At 36.9% G+C, this 22,984-nt stretch overlaps 1 protein-coding gene and 1 non-coding gene across 2 annotated transcripts in view; both read left to right on the forward strand.

The window, feature by feature from the left end:
* WDR88 (WD repeat domain 88) overlaps window positions 1-11,259 on the forward strand; it is a 16,735-nt gene extending 5,476 nt beyond the window's left edge. The window contains 9 exon segments of the mRNA XM_061345963.1: window positions 482-545; window positions 1,244-1,305; window positions 1,990-2,190; window positions 4,611-4,795; window positions 5,844-5,926; window positions 8,117-8,185; window positions 8,573-8,665; window positions 10,059-10,719; window positions 10,820-11,259. Coding sequence (XP_061201947.1) covers window positions 482-545; window positions 1,244-1,305; window positions 1,990-2,190; window positions 4,611-4,795; window positions 5,844-5,926; window positions 8,117-8,185; window positions 8,573-8,665; window positions 10,059-10,199 — 898 coding nt within the window. The 3' untranslated portion in view covers window positions 10,200-10,719; window positions 10,820-11,259.
* A 1,047-nt stretch (window positions 11,260-12,306) lies between these two features.
* On the forward strand, window positions 12,307-12,380 carry TRNAT-AGU (transfer RNA threonine (anticodon AGU)). The gene has a single exon. It is a non-coding gene; the product is annotated as a tRNA-Thr (tRNA).
* The last annotated feature ends 10,604 nt before the right edge of the window (window positions 12,381-22,984 follow it).

Consider the following 22,984-nt stretch of genomic DNA (forward strand, 5'->3'; position numbering starts at 1 on the left):
AATTTTTGACCTCACATTTAACGGAAACCCTGCCAGTTTTAGTAAACTCATATTGACTAGCTTTGTTGTCTAATGTGGCTTTGTGTATATGCAGAGCAGTGTTTGTGGTAGAGGGTTACCCAGCAACAAAACCACTGCAAATCCCAAAAAACCCTACTGACAAGAACACTTCACATTCATTAAAGACATTGTAATGGCTTTAAAATTATTCTGACGTTAGATGTAATTAAATACCTTGTAACGGATGGAATGAAATTGAGATGACTGCTTGCACTGAAAATTACGCATATGACATTTTTATTATTAATTTCTATCTCAGTTAAACTGTGCAATAATTTTTGCTGTGGCCTTTAAAAACCTATTTTAAATTAGTTGGTGTGGGGATGTCGAATTATTGTCAAAATTAAAAGTGGTTGGTTATTTTTTAATATAACATTCTTTTAAGTGAAAACATTGCTGTTTTCATTAACATCATTTTTAGAATGGTAACGTTGTCATATAATAACACTGCCAAGGCTTGTGATATGGAAACAGGAAAAATGCCTGTATGTATCCTTTTGAATGCATCTTGCAGAAGGTACAACTGTAAAATTCAGGTTTATTGCTTTGTTACTGATAAATAACAATAGGCTATAGGAATAGGTTGTCCAGGGAGGTTGTGAATGCTTCATCCCTGGCAGTGTTCAAGGCTAGGTTGGACGAGGCCTTGGGTAATATGGTTTAGAGCGAGGTGTCCCTGCCCATGGCAGGGGGGTTGGAACTTGATGATCTTAAGGTCCTTTCCAACCCTAACTATTCTATGATTCTATTCTATGATTCTATTATTCTAAATAAGAAAACACAACATTCTTCATTAGCACAATACAATACAGTTAGGGTAGATAGGTTTCACTTCTAGTCCTACTTTTCGTCCTGTTAATTGCTTGATCTTGGGCAAATCTCTTGATGAAGATGTCTCAGTTATATAAGGGTATGATAATAATAACCTGTCTCAGAAGATACATTTAAGATTAAATTAACATTTGGGGATTTGAACAGGGTGGCCTTGTCTAATTTTATGGTTATTGCTAATGCAAACATAGAAAGATTGTCTATAAAGACATCTATCGGCTTTTACCGACACAAAGTAATATCAAAAGCCTTCTTTCTGAAGCTGCTTCTATATTATATCAAGTCTGCTGTAAGACTCTTAACTGTCAAACATGTTTCTAAAACCTTTTATTTTCTTTTATTTTCTCTTCAGTGGACAGCGGAACATGACGGCATTGTGACTTCATGTAATATTTCTTATGATGGTAGATACTGGTATCTGACAGAGAAATTGCCATACAAAAAGGGAAAAGAAACTTCCCTGTAAGATATTAAACCCAGTATTTTTTTAGCTCAGGCTTATAAAAATGAGATAATGGGCCAGAATGTGACCAACACTGATTCTTTTTTTCATCAATAATTTTGCTAGTGAGGCGTCAGTCCCATGAAGCTTCTACTCAGGACTGCAGGTCAGGGAGTTTGCCGTTCCTGCAGAATCAGCTTCAGAATATATGAGCAGTCTCACACATGTTAAATTAGCACATTGTTAACATGCTCCTGTCAGTCAGAGCCTGATGGTAAAAATCATCTGTATTTAAAAAGTACAACTAATAAATTACTGGTATTAGGACTGCTTCTGTTGGGTGACACTATCAGGGCATACTTTGTTTACATTACTTTAAGAGGACTATTTGCTATCTCAAAGTATTATTAGCTAAGTGTTCTAAGAGTCTGTTGGCATTATCATTGGCATTAGGGCCACACTTCCAGACTTAATTTCAGGAATGGAGCAGAGATTTTACTATGGGGCAGCATGTGAATTTACACTATATGTGTATGTGTGTGCCTGGGTACAGGTTCATATTTTGTCATATCTGCAGTTACTGTGAGGCCTATCTTTCATTGTTAGATAGGAGAGGTGGTGTCCTGGCCAATGTAACAGCAATTTTGAAATTAGAGTGTTTGTGTTTGGAGATCCAAATGTAATTATTCAAAATAACTAATAGTTTCACTTGATGCATTTTGTATAGGTCATCACAAAAGTACAATCACAAGCTGTTGTTTTGATCCTGATAACCAGAGGGTGACTTCAGTATCCTACAATAAGACCATAAAACTATGGGATATGATAACATGGTCCACTTCAATTACAATTAACGAGTAAGAAACAATACTACACTTCATTATCCATGGTGTTATTTGCAGCTTTCACAATTATCAGTGAGATTTATTCTAAGATTAATACTGGAGAAAATGAACAATAATTCTTGAACTAAATAAAGTAGTACACAAGCAAATGACATATATAGAAAGTGTGACTAAAATAGTCCATTCAAGTTTCCTGCTGTAAATAACTGAAAAATTGTATTTTGATGGCTGTAAGCATTTCTAGTGCTTTTTTCTTTTTTTTAGACCTCCTGTGTTCTTCGATATATATAGAGGTAAAAGATAGCGTATGCAATATGGTACTGCAGTGTAAACTTCTCATTCTGTTTTCTACTAATCAGGAAAAATGCATAATTGAGGAATGAGGAGATAAAATGTTACTTAGAATAGAGAAACTGTAAAAAAACATAGTAGCGTGAAGCAAAAATAACGCAGATGAAAAGGACAAAATACACCTAGATGTTAGGAATCAAAAACTAATCATGAGTTCTTACAGAACATGTTGTGGTAATTAGGTTTTGCACTGCAACCAGATCACCTTAGCCCTACATAAAATTCATGGGCCTCAGAGCAACCATAGAATGATCAACTCAGCTCCTAATGAGCTCTGTTTAAGACCTGACAGACTTTAAAACAATCTGTTCCATTGTTTCACTGCATTAATCTTTAAACAGGATTTCCTAAGGTGGACTATTTTGGCTGCAGCTTGAGCTAGTATGTTTCTGTTCAGATCCACTTCAAACATGGAGATCAAATTATTCTCTTCTTTTCTTCTACATTTTCATATGTGTCCAAGAACTTTTATTATAGCTACTGGAGTAATCTTTTTAGTAGATTAAACCATCCTTATTCATTTAATATATAATTATTATTTCCTGTTTTACTTATCATTCTTGTTGATCTCTGAAATCTTTCCAACTGGCCCACATTTTCTTGAATTATATGGCCCCATAATGTATTCCCTCTACCTGGAAAAAATATGAAATTAATCATTATTACATGCTTCTCTGTGGCTGTGCCTCTTCATACAAAGAGATTTACTCTTTGTTTGACAGCGTGATAGCAAAGAGGAGTCACTATTTGTTACATACTTCTTAAAGAACTGCAGTGTAGTCTGTTGTTTCAACTCCTTATCTGGGCAGGTGATTATTTGTCAGACTTGACAAAATCAAATCCAATATATCAGATTATTGATCAAACTTTGTAAGATTCTTACAAACTATAGTGATGACAACATTTTTTCCCATAGAGATGGTTATAAACCTTTTATTTTCTTGAGAATTTATTCAATTTGTGAAGATAATTATAAATTTTTAATTTTAACCTTCTCCCTTGTAAAACTGCAGACCCTCTTTGGCTTCATACCTGTACTTTTTTATCTGATTATCTACATTGTTAATGGAAGGGTGAAACAGGACAGGTTTCAGGACCACAGTGCAGTCTGTACTTTCATTTTCACACTGAACAAATTACAACCACTCTCTTGAGAAAAGAGATGGTTTTTCGGGATCATTTTTCCCTATATGCTTTTGGAGAAGGTCATGCCCAGTGCCAGCAGCATTGCTCAGTGTGATCTCCTGAGCCTTCACTTGTCTACTTCGCACATTTCTCACTGAAGTCAGTAAGGACATTATTTAGGATTTTATTATCGTTTTAAGAAGGAAGTATGCAAAAATAGGGATGTCAAATCAACTGTTAAAAGTATCAATGGCCTTAAATAAACTCAATTAATTTAACTTTAAATTCTTAAAACAATAACCAGAGAGAGAGAGGCTGCCTTTAAACATGGTAATAAAATTGTCTTTGAGGAATTAGGAATTACTTTGGATGGGAAATTCAATCTGGAACATTGTAATGTTTCTTTTAAATTGCACTGACTACAGCATTGTTTCCTGTAAGAGATGCTCATAATCCTTTCCCCACTGTAGATTTCAGGAAGCACTGGAGACCCCACCCAGTTCTGGAACATGCACATTTGTTTTCCGAAGCGTATTGCTGCTTCCAAAATTAGACTTGAATCTAGAATTGTTTAATCTTTTTCCTATGAATGTTTGAGTTGAATTTTAAATGTAGAAATAAATGCATGCTATTTACTTCACGAAAAATGGATGGCTTTTTTTTTTGTAATTTAATAAGACGTGTTGTAGCTGCTGAACAATTTCTTGTTAAACTGTGTTCAACATTTAACAGCTGGGCTTCAATCCTGCAAAATGACCTAATCCCATAAGAGATTTAAAAGCCTGTGCTGGCTGTGAGTTTGTAAGCAGCTCCAGAGACTCATATAGTTAAAATTCAGAATATACTTAAGATGCTTTACTTGATGGACAGGGTGGAAGATGTTGCAGGAGGTGTTCTCAGAGATTTGTAATGGTCACCAAATCTCATTCTTCCTGTAGTTTTCATCTGTATTTCAGGAGACACAGCAATGCTATCTCAGATCGCTGCTTTAACTCTGATGGTCATTACTTGTGCACAGCATCCTGGGACAAAAGCTTAAAAATACGGGATATAAAGAGAGGAGAATTTCAGTGTCATGAACCTGTTTTCTTGAATGAAGGACATGAGGGTTCTTTTAGTTCCTGCGTTTTTAGCCAAGATGGTGAGTTATCTTTCTGTTAGTGCACAATATATGTTCGTAACTATGTATAGAACATCTCAGATATACCACGAATGACCACTCTGTAATCATGTAGGTAATTAATTCATCATTTCCAATGATAACATGTTTGACTGTGAGAAAAAGGATGTCCAGGTGTCCTGAATTTGGCTGGGGTAGAGCTCATTTTCTTCCTAGTAGTTGGTGCAGTGCTGTATTTTGGCTTTAGTCGGAGAATGATGTTGATAACACACCAATGTTTTAGTCGTTGCTCAGTGATGCTTACCCTAATCAAGAGCTTTTCAGTTTCTTATGCTCTGCCACTGAGGGAGCACAGCCAGGGCAGCTGACCTGAACTGGCCAGAAGGATATTCTGTACCACAGAGCATCATGCTCAGTATAGAAACTGAGGAGCTGGCTGGGGACAAGGCTCGCTGGGGATGGGCTAGGCATGAGTCCGTGGGTTAAAACAGCTGCTCTTCTGGGATGGATTAATACAAATTTCTGTAGATCGTGGTCTAATTGGCTGTTTCTTTTGCAACTTCACATCTCAGTATTCCAGTGAAGTGACTCCTGAACCGGTGGCAGGAGGTGAATCTGCAGTCATAGGAAACCAATGCCTTCTGTGTTAGGCAGCCAAACTAAATACACAGCAACTCGGGGGGGGGCCCCCCCCACCGGACCTGTGTCTTGAAGACATGCAAATGCAGATAGGCCTGTGACTATTGAATCTGAAAGCATGCTTTCCACACTGACCTCTACTTTTTTATTAACAGTTGTACAATTTTGAAAGTATTCTCTTTACTTTCTTGTAAAAAAAAAACTTGTCTGTTTTTTTTTCCACTCTGTTGTGTGCTTGCTAAATTTATGTGTTAATATTTACAAAATTAAGAACATCAACAAGTAGCTGAAAGGAACTTGTATCTTGTTAAGCCATGGCTCATTATTTATTTTCTTTTATAAAGTCTGACTCAGTTTTAGAAGGAGCCTCTTTTATTAGTCTGCATGACAAAGCAAAGATAAAACACAGTATTCTGATTTTACATTTCAGCATCCCTTGTAGTGTCTGGTGGATATGACAAAGCTGTAGCTATATGGGATACAGATGCAGGCTATAAAAAGCTAAGCTTAAAGGTACCGAGCTCTTATTTGGTAAGTAGTTTGATGAGAAGGTATAAGACGTATTGCTGTTTTCAAAAGTGTGTATTTCATTAGCGGACAAATACCCTTGCCTGTCCTTTTTAGATACAGGCAGGAATATATCCTGGATTTGTGTGATTTAATTTCCTAGAACAGTACATTCCTGTACAATTAGCTACAAAGTTATTACCTTTGTCAAGTCAGTTGTTAACAAGCTCTTAAAACTCTCTTTTTGTGAACAAGCTCATGTAAGGATTGTGCTGAATGGACTTGTACCTATGTTTTAGGAGAGACTTTCTTCCAGCAAGTAACAAGAGCCTGAATAGTGCATATATTCATTTTGAAATGTCACACTGTTGCATATCTGTGTGTTTACATGCTTATTTATGTCCACTGAAATCAGTACATTAAAAGGGAAGCATTCAGAAGAAATGCATATGTCTGTGTTGAGCTTAGCTAGGTTGCATAATTTATGTTACTGCTTATAGTGATGGGATGTGGTCCAACATCTTACAGTTTTTAGGAGGGACAAGTCTGTAAATGAGGTAGCCATTTAGTATTTAGCTATCCTTAGAGCTAGGCCTTCTCTTTTCTTCCATATCCATGGTATGGAAGCCAAAATTTGAGGCAGAAAGTAATACCTGCATAAAATAAACTAAAAAAAAATCCAACTCTCATTATGTTTCCTTTGTACGATCATAACTTTACTTTTTTTTGCAAACATACTATACTGTATTACAGTATCTTCCTTTCATTTATTTTAGTGGAAATAATCCACTAATCAGACATGTGGATCAAAGAAAAGGATTAACAGTACTCATAAAGTTAGGTGCATGCATTTTGCAAATACTAGTTTCAGAAAATTCATGCGATGTCAGAGTTCAAATTTTTGCAACCTTGGGTCTTTCCTGTCTTATGATTTAGTGGACTTTGTTTTTTTTTTTATTTACTGCATATGCTGTTCAAGATGTAGTTAAAACACCCATGAACAAACCTACCTGGAAGATCTCAGAAAAGACCACTTTTATTCTAAACCTTGGGCTTAAAAAGTAGCTTTCAACTGCTGTCACATTCAAAATAACATCATATAGGAGAGCTTGTAAGCCTGTGCCTTAACACTTGTTGCCTGAAAGGTAAGCTTACCTACCCTCTGGAAATGGAACTGTGCTAATTAAACGTTTTGAGCAGTAACAGTACACCAGTATTGGTGCTTTATACAGCACAAGTACTGCAAATTTCCCAGTTCACAGCTATCACAGTAACTAACTTGGCTTCCCATAAAAAAGAAGGCATCTGTGTAAAATGCTAGTATCTTTGTAACTATGGAGAATTCCAGTTTAGCATCCATGCCTTGATAGAATTATATTCTGGGCTCATAATTGAATTTAAAAGCATGTTTTAAAGATCCTGCTATGAAAATCATGCTCAATGTGCACGTTTGAGTGCTGTGTGCTCGAAAAGTGTATGTTCATTTTGCATTGTATTTCTCAGGTGTGGCATTTGTCTATCAAAATGATAACCATGTCTTCCTAAACTCTAGGAATTTTATCTGTTAATACCATTCATGTTTGAATAATCTCCCTAGCTGGTAAAAAATTTGTTTAGAGTTTAACCTGTTTCTATTCTTAGCTGCCTCAATGCTGTTAACCTCAAGTCAGTTGTGCTGCTGTTAATGTGAACAAGGATATCTTACACAGCTGCTTGACTTGGCCTGCTTTTGGAACAGGTTTCCTTCCCTTAAAATGGGGGGGAAGCTGCTGTCTGTTCCCACAGCTCCTGCCTCCATTATCACCTGGTAAACAACCTCAAGAGTTTTTAGGTAATGAGTGTCAGAAGTCCACTCTCTCTTCACATTTCTTTATTAAACTGTTTAAAAACCAGGAAGGATATATGCTAAAATGGAGCTTAAACCCATGGTAGCTGTGTAGCTGTCATTCTTCTGAGTGCTTCAACTGTGGGTCTACTTAACAGAGATGGAAACAACCACTGGTTTTCAGGTATCTGTAGGAAAGTATGAACTTCATAACATTTTTTTCTTGATGAGCCTTCAGGCAGTCTAGATAAGAATTTTCTCATTGCATTTCAAATGGATTTATGGTACAAATAGTTGGTTTTATTATAATAAAAATATAAGTTCTTTTTTTTTCTCCCCATGTGTTATAATTACATTTTGCTTTAGTGTAGAGTCATTGGGACTGGGTGACAGATGTTGCTATCAGGAGAAACAAGAAATGGATTCTTTCAACCTCAAAGGTAATTGCTAATTGCTGATGTGATTTCAAGAACTGACTTATAAATGGATGTTAATATTTCATTCCTTGGTTTTGGCTTTTTTGGGATTATTTAACAATGGTCAAGTTGCTCATGAAAGGGCTAAGTTGTGATCAGTACTTTTCTCAAGCAGTTACAGAAGATCTTGAATTTGGTAGGTACATTTACTTTTGGTTATTTTAAAATGTGCAGGAAGTTTCAGATTGCTAAAGATAGTTTCTAAAGACATGATATTTAAATGTGAGAGAGTTTAGCTCTCATTTTGAGAGGGCTCATCTGATGAGATGCGATTTCTTCCTTATGGAAAGGATATAAATCTTTCTTTTGGTAGTATGCAAAACTATCAAAATAATTGCATCTTTTTCTCAGGATTCTACTTTGCAGTTGTGGAATGTTGAGGGGATGGATGATGTACCTTCAGTGACATAAATCAGAAAAGAAAGAGGCTCAAAAATTGCTTTGGTTCAATCACACTATTTTTTTAATTACACCTTGTATTTTATTCAGAAAGAAAATTTGAATGTTAAAAGGAAAGCTGTCAGATTTCTACGCTGGAAACACAGATTGATTATGTTTGTTCTCTCTGCAAAAATTGTCAAATCCTTTTTTGTGAGTGGGAGGTAGGCCTTTTTAAAAGTTGATTTTGGTAAGGACACCAATTTTCATATACAGGTGCATTTCTTATTTTAGAAAAACCAGCCACGTATATGTACTTTAAAAAATAAACATACTCTGGTTTTCTACTCATGTGCTTCTGCAGTGTAATTGGCTGCTTAGACAGGAACATTACTAGACCAAGGCAGGTAATACTCATGTGCTCCTGAACATAAACCAGGTAATAGGAATCGAAAGGAGTGTCTTTTTAAAGCTGAGACTGTATGTATTCTGACTTCTAAAACATAAATTAGGTAGAGGTGTTAGGAAAGGAGAACATTAACAAGTCTAATACTATTGAAACATGGTTTCAGTTCCTCGGTTTTGGTAGTGGATTTGCAAGAGCTTGTCACTAAGCATTAACTGAAAGTGCATGAAAAATAACTTTTTCTTACTTCTATATTATTTTTACCAGACTTTCTTGTTCAATAGCAGGTATTCAAAAGCAGGTAGCAGCTTTTTAAGCTTTTAAATAAGTTTTATAAATGTCCCAGCAGTAAAAATGTGTACATTCTTACAAGCATTAATTAACAGAAATGTGAGGATATGGTCAAAATTGATACAGGAATTTTTTTTTTGGTGCATTTTAGCAATACTTAAAGCATACAAAAAATTAAAGAATGTCTCAAACTTTTTGTAAATGGTTTCACAAGTAGGAAATTCACTCTGATAAAAGTGCCTTAAACCTCATGAATATGTATGTAGTCAGTGGAAAAACTTCTTTGTACTGACTGTAGTGGCTTAATAGTTCATCTAAGATTATTGTAATCTGACAATTTTTCCATTTATTATTTTTCTTTTTTTCATGTCTCCTTCAGTCAGAGAATGATCAGGTAAAAAAGTAAACAAAAAAAGCCCCAAACCATCTAGTGCTAATCGCCAAGATAGGACAGCTAAAAGCTGAATACCCATCAAGTCACCAAAAAAAGTAAAGTATAGTAGTTTATTAGCTGAAAGAAATAAAATCAGAGTTCACATAAAAATAGGGGTTTAGTCAGAAAAAACCTTCCAAACCATTCATCCCAGGAATAAATTTTGAGCAGCACTATCTGTGTCAAACCACACGGACTCACTGCATCTCAGAAGTCATATCTAGATATAGCTGTATGTGTGTATATTGAGCTGTACCTTCATGTATGAATTAATACATGTGTCATAGGAGATTAACTGAAATGCCATTTTTTTTAAATTGTATTTACAGCAATGTGAAGAGTGTGAAAGACCTTTTTTGTGCCTGCAACGTAGTAATTCTGAAATGATACCCAAGTGTGTCTTCTGTCGTCTGTCTTCTCCACTGAGAAAAATTTTGTCATTGCGACCTACTGTTTCTCCTGATCTGTAAACTAGGAGTCTTGGGATGTTAATGCATTTAAGTGTAAGTGGAGTGTCTGTACATCTTTATGTAACATATGTAGAAAGCTAAGACTTTCCTCTAACCTTGCTCTACTGTAGTAGTCTGTATGAAGAATAATAAAATGGATCTTACTAATCCACTAAAATGCTGGGATGTATCAGCTAATGACTGAAATCCATAGGAGTAGAAATCTTACTTATGGTGCTTGGTATTAGAGAATAAAATTACTTACATGTTCTTTAGTGAATTTTAAACAGTTTTAAATGAATATACCATTTGAAGGTCAGTCTTACTGAAGAAAATGTGTTTATGTAAATTATTGACGTGTTTCCTTATGTTCTTTAGATAAACCATTCTTCTTTACTATGGCAAGCAAAGAACTGATGGTGTCAGTGGACGTAAGGAAGAGTTCTGTGGGAAAAAAACATGAATAAAACCATGAACTTTTTCGTGACTTGTTAACATACCCTTTACAAAATATTTGTTAAGGAGCTTTTGGGCACTGAGAGTAAGTTCTGGTTCATGCTTGACATGATGCTGCACAAATGAATTCTGTAATAAAGGCTCCCTCCAACAAGGAATATAGTATTTTTCCTACCCTTTCTTAGGACTAACCCCAAAAGGATTACATCTATTCAGTATACATGAGAATGCCAAATAATAAAATATTAAGTATTTTAAAATGTTTGGGAGCCTTATTCCTAAAACCAGCCTTTTCAACCTTTCCTTTTAAAAGGAGCTTAAAGTGGGGAAAATAGTTGGAATGGGGCATGTGACAGTCTGGAATGCAGTTAAGCTACAGAAACAAAGAAATCCAAGTAGGTAGATCTTTTTTTCCCCTTGTTTAAATTATGTGAATTGTGTAACAAAAATTACACTCGAATCCAAGGTTAAACTAAAAATGTTTCAAGGGAATTGTCTGTCTTGTACAGATTTGTGGCTTTGAATATGTATTACATGATAAATTGTAAACTTTTCCGCATTCTTTCCCTGTTTACTCCTTGTTTTGTTACAGAGGTTCAAGGAAAATGCAGTGTCTGTGCTCCTATGTTTGTGTTTTTTTAAAGAGATCACATAGAACATGCATGTTTCATAGATGAATTAATTTGGCTTTAATGTAGTAATACTGAATTAGTGTGTTAGATTAGTCCTAAAATAATTGTTATATTAAAATTGGAAATGTTGTTTCTTTCTTTACCCTTTTCAGCTGGAAAAACCAACACTCTTATTTTTTTTCCACTGAAACAGTTTAAAAAACAGTTGCTTTACAGAGGCTTGGTTCATTTTGCATTAGTAATATGAATAGGTTGGAGATTTTCTTTTGAATGAATCCTTTTTATATTTCCCAAATTTAGAAAAACGAGGAAAAATGAATTCTTACTTTAAACTTTTAATAAAACCAGTTTAATTAGTTACTGCCGGTTCCTATCCATTACCATCGCCTGTTTAGTGCTTGGGTGCCATGCCAGTCAACTTGTCTTCAGCCCTGAACAGCTCGCCCCTGCAGGAGCAGGCCCCTTCTTTGCAGCACACGTTTTGCAAAGAACGGGATAATTACGGACAATTCACAAGCTGGAGCTTTATCTGCATTTTTCTGGCTTTTGTACCCCGGTAGTCTGACTAATGCCCTAGGTCGCTGCTCTTACCTGATGCTAAAACTGTAAGGCTGTTTCAGGGTAAGTCAGTGTGGTTGCCTTTCCGTAGGAGTTATTGTAAGAATAGCATCTGTAATTTCACAGAATCCCAGACTTCTTTGGGTTGCGAGGGACCTTAGAACTCATCCACTTCCAACCCCCTGCTACGGGCCGGGCTGCCCCAAACACCATCCAACCTGCCCTTGAACACGCTGACGTCGGAAGTACAGCCCCGCGCCGCGCAGGGGGGCCCGCAGGGCAGTGCAGGGGCCGTGCCTTCCCTGCTGTTCCCGGCGGAAGCTCCACCCCTGCTCACCTTTGGCAGGAGCTGGGCCCACCCCCGGGCTCTGCAGAACTGCGGAGGGTGTTCAGCAGTCCTGCTGTCGAGGCACCGGGAAGGGGCAGAAGCCGGGTCGTCATGTCGATGCAGTAGGGCCTTGTGGAGAGTGCGGCTGTTGCCCGGCGCCGTGGCTTAGTTGGTTAAAGCGCCTGTCTAGTAAACAGGAGATCCTGGGTTCGAATCCCAGCGGTGCCTGTGTGGAGAGGTTACTAGCATTTTATTCGTTGGGAGGGGCGCGGAACTGTAGCTACATGACCATTAGGAGTAAAAAAGACCATTGTACAGATGAAAAGTCGGGCACTGTTCTGCACCCCTCCACCCACGGCTCAGTGACGGTAAAAACAAACGAAAGTCTTTTCAAATTTATTTTCCTTCTAGTCTCCAGATTGTCAATAGCCTCTCAGTTAGGTCAGTGATTTTTTTTTTTTTTTAAACCCTGTTATAGTCTAACTGAACATACGATCATGAGGTGTCTGATGCTGAGGTGTTTGTCACCCGTCAGGACCAAGATATACCTGTCACCTCCTCTTACACATGTCACATAAAGCCTGGTTTTCCCAAGTAGAAGTGGTAATTGACACTGTGCTATCCTCCATGAGATTAGTGGCACAGCCGAGGACTGGAAGGCTTTCCTTGACATCTTGAAAATTCTGCCATGTTAGGCTTGTGAATTAGGTTCAGAGAAATTATTCCAAATTTGTGTTACTGTAAACAGCAGAAACCAGAGAATCCATCCTCAGATCTAAAACCAAAAGGCTTAGAATCCATTAATACAAGTCCCAGCCTTACCATCCAGATCCTAAGGTGTTTTCTGAGGCTCGCACAGCAGGGATAGGAGTAAATAGAAACATGGACATTTGGAGGGTCACATTTTCAAGACTCAGATCTGCAGCCAGATCGCAGTTGTCAGTAGCCCCAAATGCAATGTGTAAGTCTTAAGTCCAGGATGAACATCTTGGGTTATAACATTTACCTACAGAAATCTTTCTTTGAGTAGTATTTATTACAAAAATGCAATATTTGCATATTTGCATTTTTATTTTTAATGTGAGCTGAATAAGCTTTCTTCTCCTGCTCCTCACCCAAATGTTACACCATCATGTTGATAACCAGTGAAGCAGAGCAGTTGCACCCTGTAAATAATCATGTCACCAGCTGCTCTACAATACAGCCATTGTAGACCCCTTGCCCTTATGCTACTGGTTATTTTCAATTTTGTATTCGATAATACACATCAAGTGTGATCGCTTTAATTCCCAGCAAGCAAGAGCACGCCTGGTCAGACTGGCCTTGTGCGTTGAGGGACCTACTCTGCTCATCAGCTGCTCTTTGGCTCTGGACACGCTGCTCTTCACTTTGATCTCTTTTGCCATCTGCAAAATTACAATAATACTTACTGATCTTACAGGATTGCTGGGAGAGTTAATTAATGTTGCATGAAGCACTTTGAGCTTTTGGATAAAATCAATATGATTAAAGCCATGGTTTTATTTTTCTTCTCTGAAGCTCAGTCTTTCTGCAGTTAGGTCATGCTGATACCAACCCTCTTCGATAGCACTGGCAATGTTCACAGGTGCATTTGGATGGTTTCTGGGAAAAGGGGTCTGACTTCATCTCATTGATGGGGTAGAAAATCAACTTGCAGTTACAACATTGGAAGGGTTTAAATAAAGGTGTTAATTGGAAATGTAGTTATGTAGGACAGTTTTAGTCATCTTGTTGAAGGTGCTTATTAACTATTCAGATTACTGTATGCTTATCTGCAGAAATACATGTAATTCTTGGTTTTACAGGCTAGTGATTTTCCATCAAGATACTTTTCATATTTTAATCTCTAAAATAGTGCAGCATTTTATATGCAGGTGTGTGATTATTATATTGTTGTAATATTGATACTGCCTGAGAAGAGATAAGAGGTAGCTTATGATGAGTATTTAGAAAATACTTAAAAATTTTTCTAATTGTAAAAAATGCCATTTTTTTGATCCCAAGCCTAAACCAAATGGCTACAGTCTGTAAGAAAGAAGGGCACATCCCATATTACTTACAGAATGTTGCTATAATGACTGCCTCCGTCAAATGGAGCCAGTTAATACCTGACAAAGAGAGGGAATCCTTGCAATTTAAGTATGATAAATATTATCTTTTGTAAAAGCTATTATAGGAGTTCACATATGATCCTGGCCAATCCATATGACAGACACAAATCCCTAGAACTGGTAATTGTGCTCTGGTCCTTTTATTCACAAACTATACACTGCTCAACATTTTTAGAGCTGTAACAAATCTCTGAAGTCAAGGTGGAACCAAAGAATAATTGGCACTAGGAAGTATACTGTTTGGTTATTTAACCTGGGAGAGCAGATCCACCTGCCTTTGAAAATCTGGGGTAAAGTAAATGATGTAACTTTTTAAACAGTAGCTGTTTGGGTCCTCTCTGTGCATTTTACAAAGGTAATTTAACCGTGATTTTCCATCTAGAATAGAAAAGACCACATTTCTGGGCTTTTATGAAAGCCTTAAAAATTACCTTGGAATGAATAAATAAAATAACTTTTTGTGCATGTAAGTGGAAGAGAATTTTGTGGTCTGGAAGTTTCTCATGCTTTGTCCCACTGGTGTCAAGTTTACTGAGGTGGAAAAGAGAGAAAAAAGGAATTGGACTGCTTGTATATTCACAAATAAAGTATGTTTCCTTTTGTTTTCTAACAGTAGCTACAGCTCTGGAAAATGTGTTCTAATTGAATATTTACTTTTTAAATAGGAGACTAAGGTATTGAAATAACTGTGCTTTATAGAGCTCTGGACTGGGGCAGGTGACTTTTAAAGCCCAGGAACTACATTTTGAGAGGTGTCATCTCAGATTCTAGCTTTGTTCTCAACTGCTGTTGCTGCTGCAGGTTTTCTCTTTTGGTGTCTATCTGACATAGTTTGAACACTTAGTATTTGATTTGCATCTCTAAGGTGTACACCACTGGTGGAAAAGGATGATGTATTGGCATACTTTGACTTAACCACAGCATATACAGTACATCTGAGGAGCTGTAGGGTAATAAATTTAAGTTATCCTGGTAAATATATTTTTAATAAGACTTTACATTAGACAGTTGCCAAAAATTCCATAATTTGTTCCTGTTAGTGATTTGTATCTGGTTAGGAGCACAAACATAGCCCATTCTTGAAAATCAGCTTCTTAGGTTCTGTCAAGGTGCTATAGAAGGGTAACACGTAAAGTAATATCTAAACAGCTCAGCATTTATGTAACAATAATGTGAAATGGTGAAATTAAATTCCAGTTTTTGACATTTAAAAGAACTGTTAAAGTGGCAGGATTTGCTCTAGATGTTTAACTTCTGTGCTGTTGTGACTAATTTCTTAGGAGTTTCATAACCAGCTTATGCTGTGAAATTGTATCCAGAACTTAACTACAGTCAAAGTGACCCTCTGCTACTGACTCAATGAAGGTTAGCATGTTAAGTATCACTTAAGAAAATGACTGTACTCAAATTGAATCAGACCAAAGGTGCATCTAATCCAGTTTCCTCTATATAACTATGGCAAATGGCATGTCTAAGGCAGAATGTAAGTATAGGGCAGACATGCAGTGATATTTTGCTGGAATACCCTACCAGCTCATGGTCTTGAACTCTGATGTACAGACCCAATCAAATTTAATTTTTCATTTCTCCATGTCTGTGAGCAGGAAGAAGTGAAGTGACTCCTGCAGGCAGATGTGCATATTGGAGACATCTTTGTCATAGGAACAGTTGCCTAAAGAAGGAAAATATTAGAGGCAGTCAAATGTTTAGTGGCTGTTTATTGCAGCAGTGACTTTAGGCTTAGGGGAAGATACTTTCCAGTTTGCCTGTGGGCTGGCATTGCTGCCTGCAGCTTATTCACAAAGATTTGGGTGAAAGTGTTTGATGAAAATATGGAGTGAATCCACATTGCCTGTTAACCCCAGTTTGTAAGACTGCCGTTTCGTGTTTCCTGACACGCTGTTCTGTGATGTGTCCTTCTTCATCAGGCATGTCCAGTTACACAGTGTCATGCCCGTTTAATGTGATGTGATGTACATGTCATGAAAGAATTTGCCAGAGTATAATATGTCAGCTCTGAACTTTGGGGACGGACTCGGGGATGAACTGTTTGGGATACCATAGTCTACATATTGGAAAACAAAGACATTTCCAGTTATTGCATTGCTGTTTGTAGAAAATATTCATATGGATGGTTTAATTTGTAAGTAATTTGCAGAAATGATACCCGTTACTTGCAGGCTTGTAAGATTTTCATTTTCTGCTCTTACAATGTAAGCAATGATATTAAAGCGTCTTATTGCAAAGAAAGTACTTGCCCCATCACCCATCAGATTAGTCCCTTGTGTGTATTCTGCTTTTTATATTTACAGTTCAGATGTTTCGGGAGGTAGAACTGGCCAGTGAACTCTAGAGACAGACATCCCATAGAGGTCACTTAAAAGACAGCAAACACAACAGAGGCAGCAGCAAAGAGAGTAAGAGATGAGCACTGAGCAATTTAGATTCTTCCTATTTAAGATCTGTTACTCCATTCTCCAGTCAACCCAGCTCATAAGTATACCTGAATAGGAAAGAAAAAAAAACAGCTTGGATATATTTCAGTTCAGAATGAAAACTAAGATTCTTCAAGGAGGGAGACATGTTATCTAGAAAATTGTAAGTTATGTGCTTTCTGCAGCAAAATGGCAAATTTTCAACTCAAAGTCCACAGCCACAAAATGTGGGGTTTTGTTGGAGAAGTGAGGTGGCTTTGGAGATGTTCTTTGACCACTCTGAAAAATGTTACTTTGTTATCCACACTTGGCTTATGTTCAGAAGTTTACTGTCTTAAAGGTGTTTTCGCACCTCATGTTTTAAGTGTACGCTGCCTATCTTGTCAATTTGGATTTCTTTTATTAGGTAGTGAAGCCATGACAGTTTATTTTCAGCTCAACCTGCTATTTTTGTTCCAGTAGGGTATAAATGAATTAACAAGTGTATATACATAAAAGTTAATTTTTATCTCTTTGTGTAGGAATAGTATAGATTTGAAAGCAATACAGCCTGACACCACAGGAGACCCATGTCCTAAGTGTGATCCAGGTACTGTAAAGATGGATTTTGCAGTAAGAAATACATGATGGTAAAAATTTTGCCTAAAACTTTGTTATGTGTCTATAGCCTTACTGCTCATTTTGAGAAGTATTTTAAAAGCAATTACCTTGAGCAAAGGGAAGCATTGTTAACACCTGTGAAATAAAATCTGCAATATTAACCCAGACTGGTTTGGGTTGGAAGAGAGCTTAAAGCTCATCCAGTTCCTGCCACCGGCAGGAGCACCTTCCACTAGAGCAGGCTGCTCCAAGTTCTGTCCAGCCTGGTCCTGAACACTGCCAGGGATGGGGCAGCCACAGCTTTTCTGGGCAACCAGTGCCAGTGCCTCGCCACCCTCACAGGGAAAAAAAATTTCCTAATGTGTACTTTTTGCCAAAGAGTCTTTGAATTCTCAAATGAGTTGAAGTTTAATATATTTTGCAGGTATTTATTAATGGCTGTGGTTTCTTCTCAGTCTCTGTACATCTGTCTCATTATGGTTAAGGTTGCAAGGTGCAGATGTTGCAGACAGCCCTATGGAACATGCAGTACAATCCCTGCAGGCAAGTGCTTTGCTCTGGGTTCATCTGTATGAAATTTGTTCCAGCACATTGCCTTTCTAATCCTGCAGATGTAAGATTGCACAGGCACATGCATACTAGTAATGTGGTTGTGGGAACTCCTGTTTCAGGCATTGAAAAGGCTAGCGTGCAAGTTATAATGAATTCAGCAACAACAAAAAAGCCAGCAACTTATGCTTGGTTTAAGTAATTTGAAAGGTAACACCTGAGGTACATGAAACATAGAATCACAGAATGGTTTGGGTTGGAAGGGACCTTAAAGCTCATAGGTTTGGGTTGGAAGGGACCTTAAAGCTCATCCAGTTCCAGCCTTCTGCCATAGACCAGGTTTCTCAAAGCCCCATCCAGGGAGGCATCTGTCTGTCCTTGCAACAGGTATTTTCTTCTCTTCAAAAAACCCAGTAGTTATGACTGAGGTTTAAATATGCAAGGATATTTTTAATATTAGGTGATGAGATAATCAAGAATTGAGCTCACTGACGTCAATGGCAGAACTCTCACTGACTGTGCTGTAGTCAGGTTTTCATTCAATAAAAAGGTAATAAAGAATCTGATTCATAATGAAGGGAGGAAAAGATGAATCAACCCAAACTGTGTGGGTAGAGTTTTTCCTGTGTTACTAACTCTGCAGTGCTATCAAAACAACAAGGTCCATCCTTATCTGCTGTAGTATTTATGATTATTCTTCACTAACGCATGACTAAACACAATTAGCCCTCATGTTATTCCTGCTAAAGTGTGTGTCAAGCTATCATTGTCATCAGTGGCAAACTGGAGGGCTGAGATTTTCTGGAAATCTCTTGATAATACTTTAACACAAGTATTTTGAAATTGCCTGAATTACATTTTTTTTATGACATAAAGGTTGATCACATATTGTTTCTATAGATTTTTTAAAACCGTGTTATTTTTAGTATGTATACTGTATTAATTAAAATTTTTTCTCCCTTTTTCTCCCATGATAGCAAAATGTAATGTTCGAAATATAAAAGCAAGTAATGTCCATTTATACCTGTAATTTCATTTGACATATCTCACTGAATGAATATGCTAGAACATCATAGCCCAGAAATAATTTATTGCAGTGTCCCTAATAATTATGGATTTGGGTTAATATTTGAAAAAGTGCCTGATATAAACTATTCAGTTAACTTTGTGTGTTTGTTTGAATTATTTGTATTATTATGAATTATATGTAGTGCTTCTCTGTTAGAATAAATATTTACTGTCAGTAACAGAAATTGTCAAATAACATGCCAAGTCAGTTCTGTTTAGCTACTATTTTCAGTACCAGACTTTCTTTTTTTTTTTCTTTTTAATTAACATTTTAATTTGCATGTCATTTTCAGGCAAATCAGAATCACTCAGGTTTTTTCTCTGCTATGGGTTATGCTCTTTTATTCAGTACTTCTTGTGGTCATTTAGGTGTTTTTTTTTAATATAATAAACATGCATTGATACATTATCTTAATTGATCAGGGTACCAATATCCTATTATTTCTCTACCTTTAAAGCAGCTGAAATCCTAGTACTGCAAAGGTGCAGACTGTTCAAGTACAGTTATCACATGACATCCTTTTCTTTTGCCTCAGAAAATGTATCCAAGGTATTTCTACCAAATTCCTAAAACAAAACTAGAGTATGTAATGTTTGCATATTGAATGAATAAAAAAGCTCAAGATTTTCACTTCTTGGCTCTAACCTGCTGCAAGGTCTCTCTGTTCTGCAGTTCTTTCTTCTACCCAGAAAAATAAACCATTTGAGGAATAATTAACTTGGGGCACTTGGTCAAAATGAGTGTAATGTCTTGGTTGCCATGGCCAAAATCTGCCCCTGTTCTAAAACTTCATGTGCTCCTCTGACATTGTTTCCCATTAGGTGAATTGCCATTTCTTCTGGTGGTGTCTCTGGCTGTAGTCTGTGGAAACAGAACCTGGAAGATTAGGGAAGAATTAGTGAATTAGTAGTTGCAAACACAAGCCTGAAATTATTTAGCATGATTTAGCATATTTCTTAAAAAAGTGTTAGTACGACCCGTAACACTGTAGTTTAGATCCAATGGTCCAAATTTGGTGTTACGTGGCTAGAAAAATGAGAAGGATTAAGTTACTTCTTTTGATACCATCTTGTTGAATCTCTGGCTTAATAATTTCCAAATGATTTCACATAAATTGATTATGCAGCTACTGCTGGTTTCCACATTTCAGCAACTCTGAGTGCAGAGCCCTCTGGAGAGCATAAAAATAAATTTGGGGCTTTAGGTCTGCCTGACAGTGATCATAGCAAATTTGGCTGCAGAGTTCTTGGTTGGTACTGTGCAGTCTGAAATTGATCCAGACCTGCAGATACAGAGCACACTCTGTATCTGTTCTTCCCTGTGAAGAACTTCAGGAAGAATATTCAGTAATGAAAATTGCCAGTAAGGAAGTGAACATACTTTGTACAGTAAATACAAATATTTCTGATACAAAGTTATATTTTGGTAATATTAAAGTTGTGAATGCTTGAGCATCAAGATTTATATATTTTTTTTTGCATTAAATTCTTGTTCCCTGAAGCCTGGATGTTACAGAGCTTTGAAGAAATTCTAACAAGCTCTTCTGTGCTGGAATGCATCAAGTAAATTGCCTGCAAATATGGCTAGACCTGTGCTGAGCTAAATGTGAGCACTGCAGTGAGTAATTGTAATTGTTTCCAATGGGGATTACTGTACTTTCAGTAAACCTATGGACACAGGATGAAATATTTAAAATTGCTTGGCACATAAATATTTGCTAGTGTGCCTTGCTTTTGAGAAACGGGAAACCTTTGTGATTCATACCTCTGTGTCATTGCAATCAGTGCGCACTGCTTTGCCATTAAGGCCGGCAAATGTAGGATGGAGAACAGATTAACTAATCAGAATACAGAAGTTCTTTGCAAGAGAGGAGACCAGAAGAATTGAATCTGTGATTGCTACAACCTGTGGCGGTGGAAATGGATTAATGCCATGTTGGCTAATAAAGCAGTGGTACTAAATATTATCTCTTTGGATCGCTATTTTTTTCAAGCTAGTACACAACCATTTTTATGGACATAAATTGTGTAGTTTATGGACACCTGTTTGTGTAGTTAGAGCAGAAGAGCATTGTGTAACTAAGATTAAAAAATAATTATTGTGATGACTGTCACTAAAGTTGACAAGCTGCTGTAGCAGAATACTGTTTTAAAATGCACAGGTTTTCAAAGTTGCATGAAAATTACACGTGAGTTGCCATATTTTTAGTACTCAACAGCATGAATGCATAAAACTATTTTTGTTCATTTGTTCTGAGATGGTCTGTGAGTAATGATAAATTTATAAAAGCTAGTTGTAGTGAACTCCCAAAGCAACTGGTTGGTTGAGTTGGTAACTGAAAAATCAACACAACCTGTCTATAAATGATTCTCACAAAGTGAGTACAAGTCTAAGTATAAATAAATACCTACAATTTCATTCAAATAGGCTTTAAAACTGGTTTAATCTTCACAGCACCTCCCCAGACACGGATAAACCAAATAATATGCTGCTGTGGGAAAAAGTGCCATAATGAAGGATATTTGCACACTGATAGCTGTAAATGCATATGCCAATCTGGGAATTTCTGAGGTATGTACATTGTATTAACCTGAAGTTCTTTCAAATCTGTACAAGATCAGGATAATTTCTGTTAGCTACATTTAATTTAGAATTTGTGACCCTGCTGGTTCCTAGACTGACTGCTTTCTAACAGAATTCATAAATGTGTAATATACAAACAGAGAGAAACTCATGTATAAATTGGTTTTATTGTTGCCTGTTACTATAGTTTCCCCCCACCCTCCCACCCCAGCCTCTTTGGAACATCTGTTTACTTTTTGAGATTTCCCAGACCAAGAACTCTGTACAGAAATTATTTATTTAGGTTTTCCTAATAATAGGAATTAAAGGATTTCTTATAATTCTGATTTTAAGTAGGTACCATTTTGTATAATTTTTGTTCATTTGCCTATGGCTCAGATACTGATGGATACTCTCTCAAGTTATTCTGTTGCATTTTTTTTCCATTTTATTTCCTCCTTTCTGTTAAAATAATACTTTTCATTAATTTAGTTGGCTTCTCTGTCTGGCACCTTCATCTCCCACTCTATTAAGGGAATAACTGGGATGTTTTGACAGCCTTGTAGCTATCAGGGAAAGGATGACATCTCAGGGCAATAGTGCATGCAGCCATGCTCCCTTGCCCTCAAGGATAAATAAACAGCTGTCAGCTCAGGGGAGTACCATTGATCCTGTGTGAGAGTTTGATGCATATGGAAATGATCTCAGATGACTCTACCTTCAGAAAAAGGGAAGTGCAAGGGCAGGAATTTTCTCACATTTTCCTTGACATTTTTCTTATTTTTATTTTATTTTTTTCTCTCCAGGCACACTTGACAGTGTGCGTCTGAATCCACAGGGCTGCTGTCTTGTTCATTCCACTACTTCCTTACTATGTGCTTCTCACACGACTGTTGCTGTGATTTTTTTCTCTTCACGTTCTTCAGTCCATTTCCTACAGGCTCTCCTTTTATTTCCATGCTTTTGGTTGAGCATAAAACTGGCATCCACAGCATTGCTGCACAGGCTGAGCCACAGTTAAGAGGTATATTGGATTACAGGGTTTTCTCTATGCAAAAGAAAATCTGACTTTTCATGGTTTTAAGCTCCACTGAAGGTTGCAGCAGCTTTGATTCTTCTGCAAATCTTTGACAATAGTTTTGATCCATGGTTTATGTTTATCTTCTTTTTTGGTTTGTTTTCTTCTCCTCTTTCAGCAATGTGGTCTGAATTAGCATGCTTATTTATCAAAATGTTACTATTTTTATATAAATGTTTTGTATTAATCAGAGAAGAGTTCATTTGCACACTTTAGACAGCTCTCACTGTTTTTTTTACACTGTTCAGTACTAAAACATAGACCAAGCAGCAACAAACAGAGATGAAGTCATTATATCTTCAGCACAGGTGCAGTTTCCTTCCTGTAGCTAGTAACCCACCATCCCTGATGACATGCTACCAGACTTTGTTTGGGACACTATTTACACAATAAATACCCACTCTTGC

This window comes from Neopsephotus bourkii, unplaced genomic scaffold (genome assembly GCF_033783945.1).
Source record: "Neopsephotus bourkii isolate Nb327-2 ecotype Australia unplaced genomic scaffold, CSIRO-AGI_Nbou_v1 NB_245, whole genome shotgun sequence".
In the NCBI taxonomy this organism is placed as follows: Eukaryota; Metazoa; Chordata; class Aves; order Psittaciformes; family Psittacidae; genus Neopsephotus; species Neopsephotus bourkii.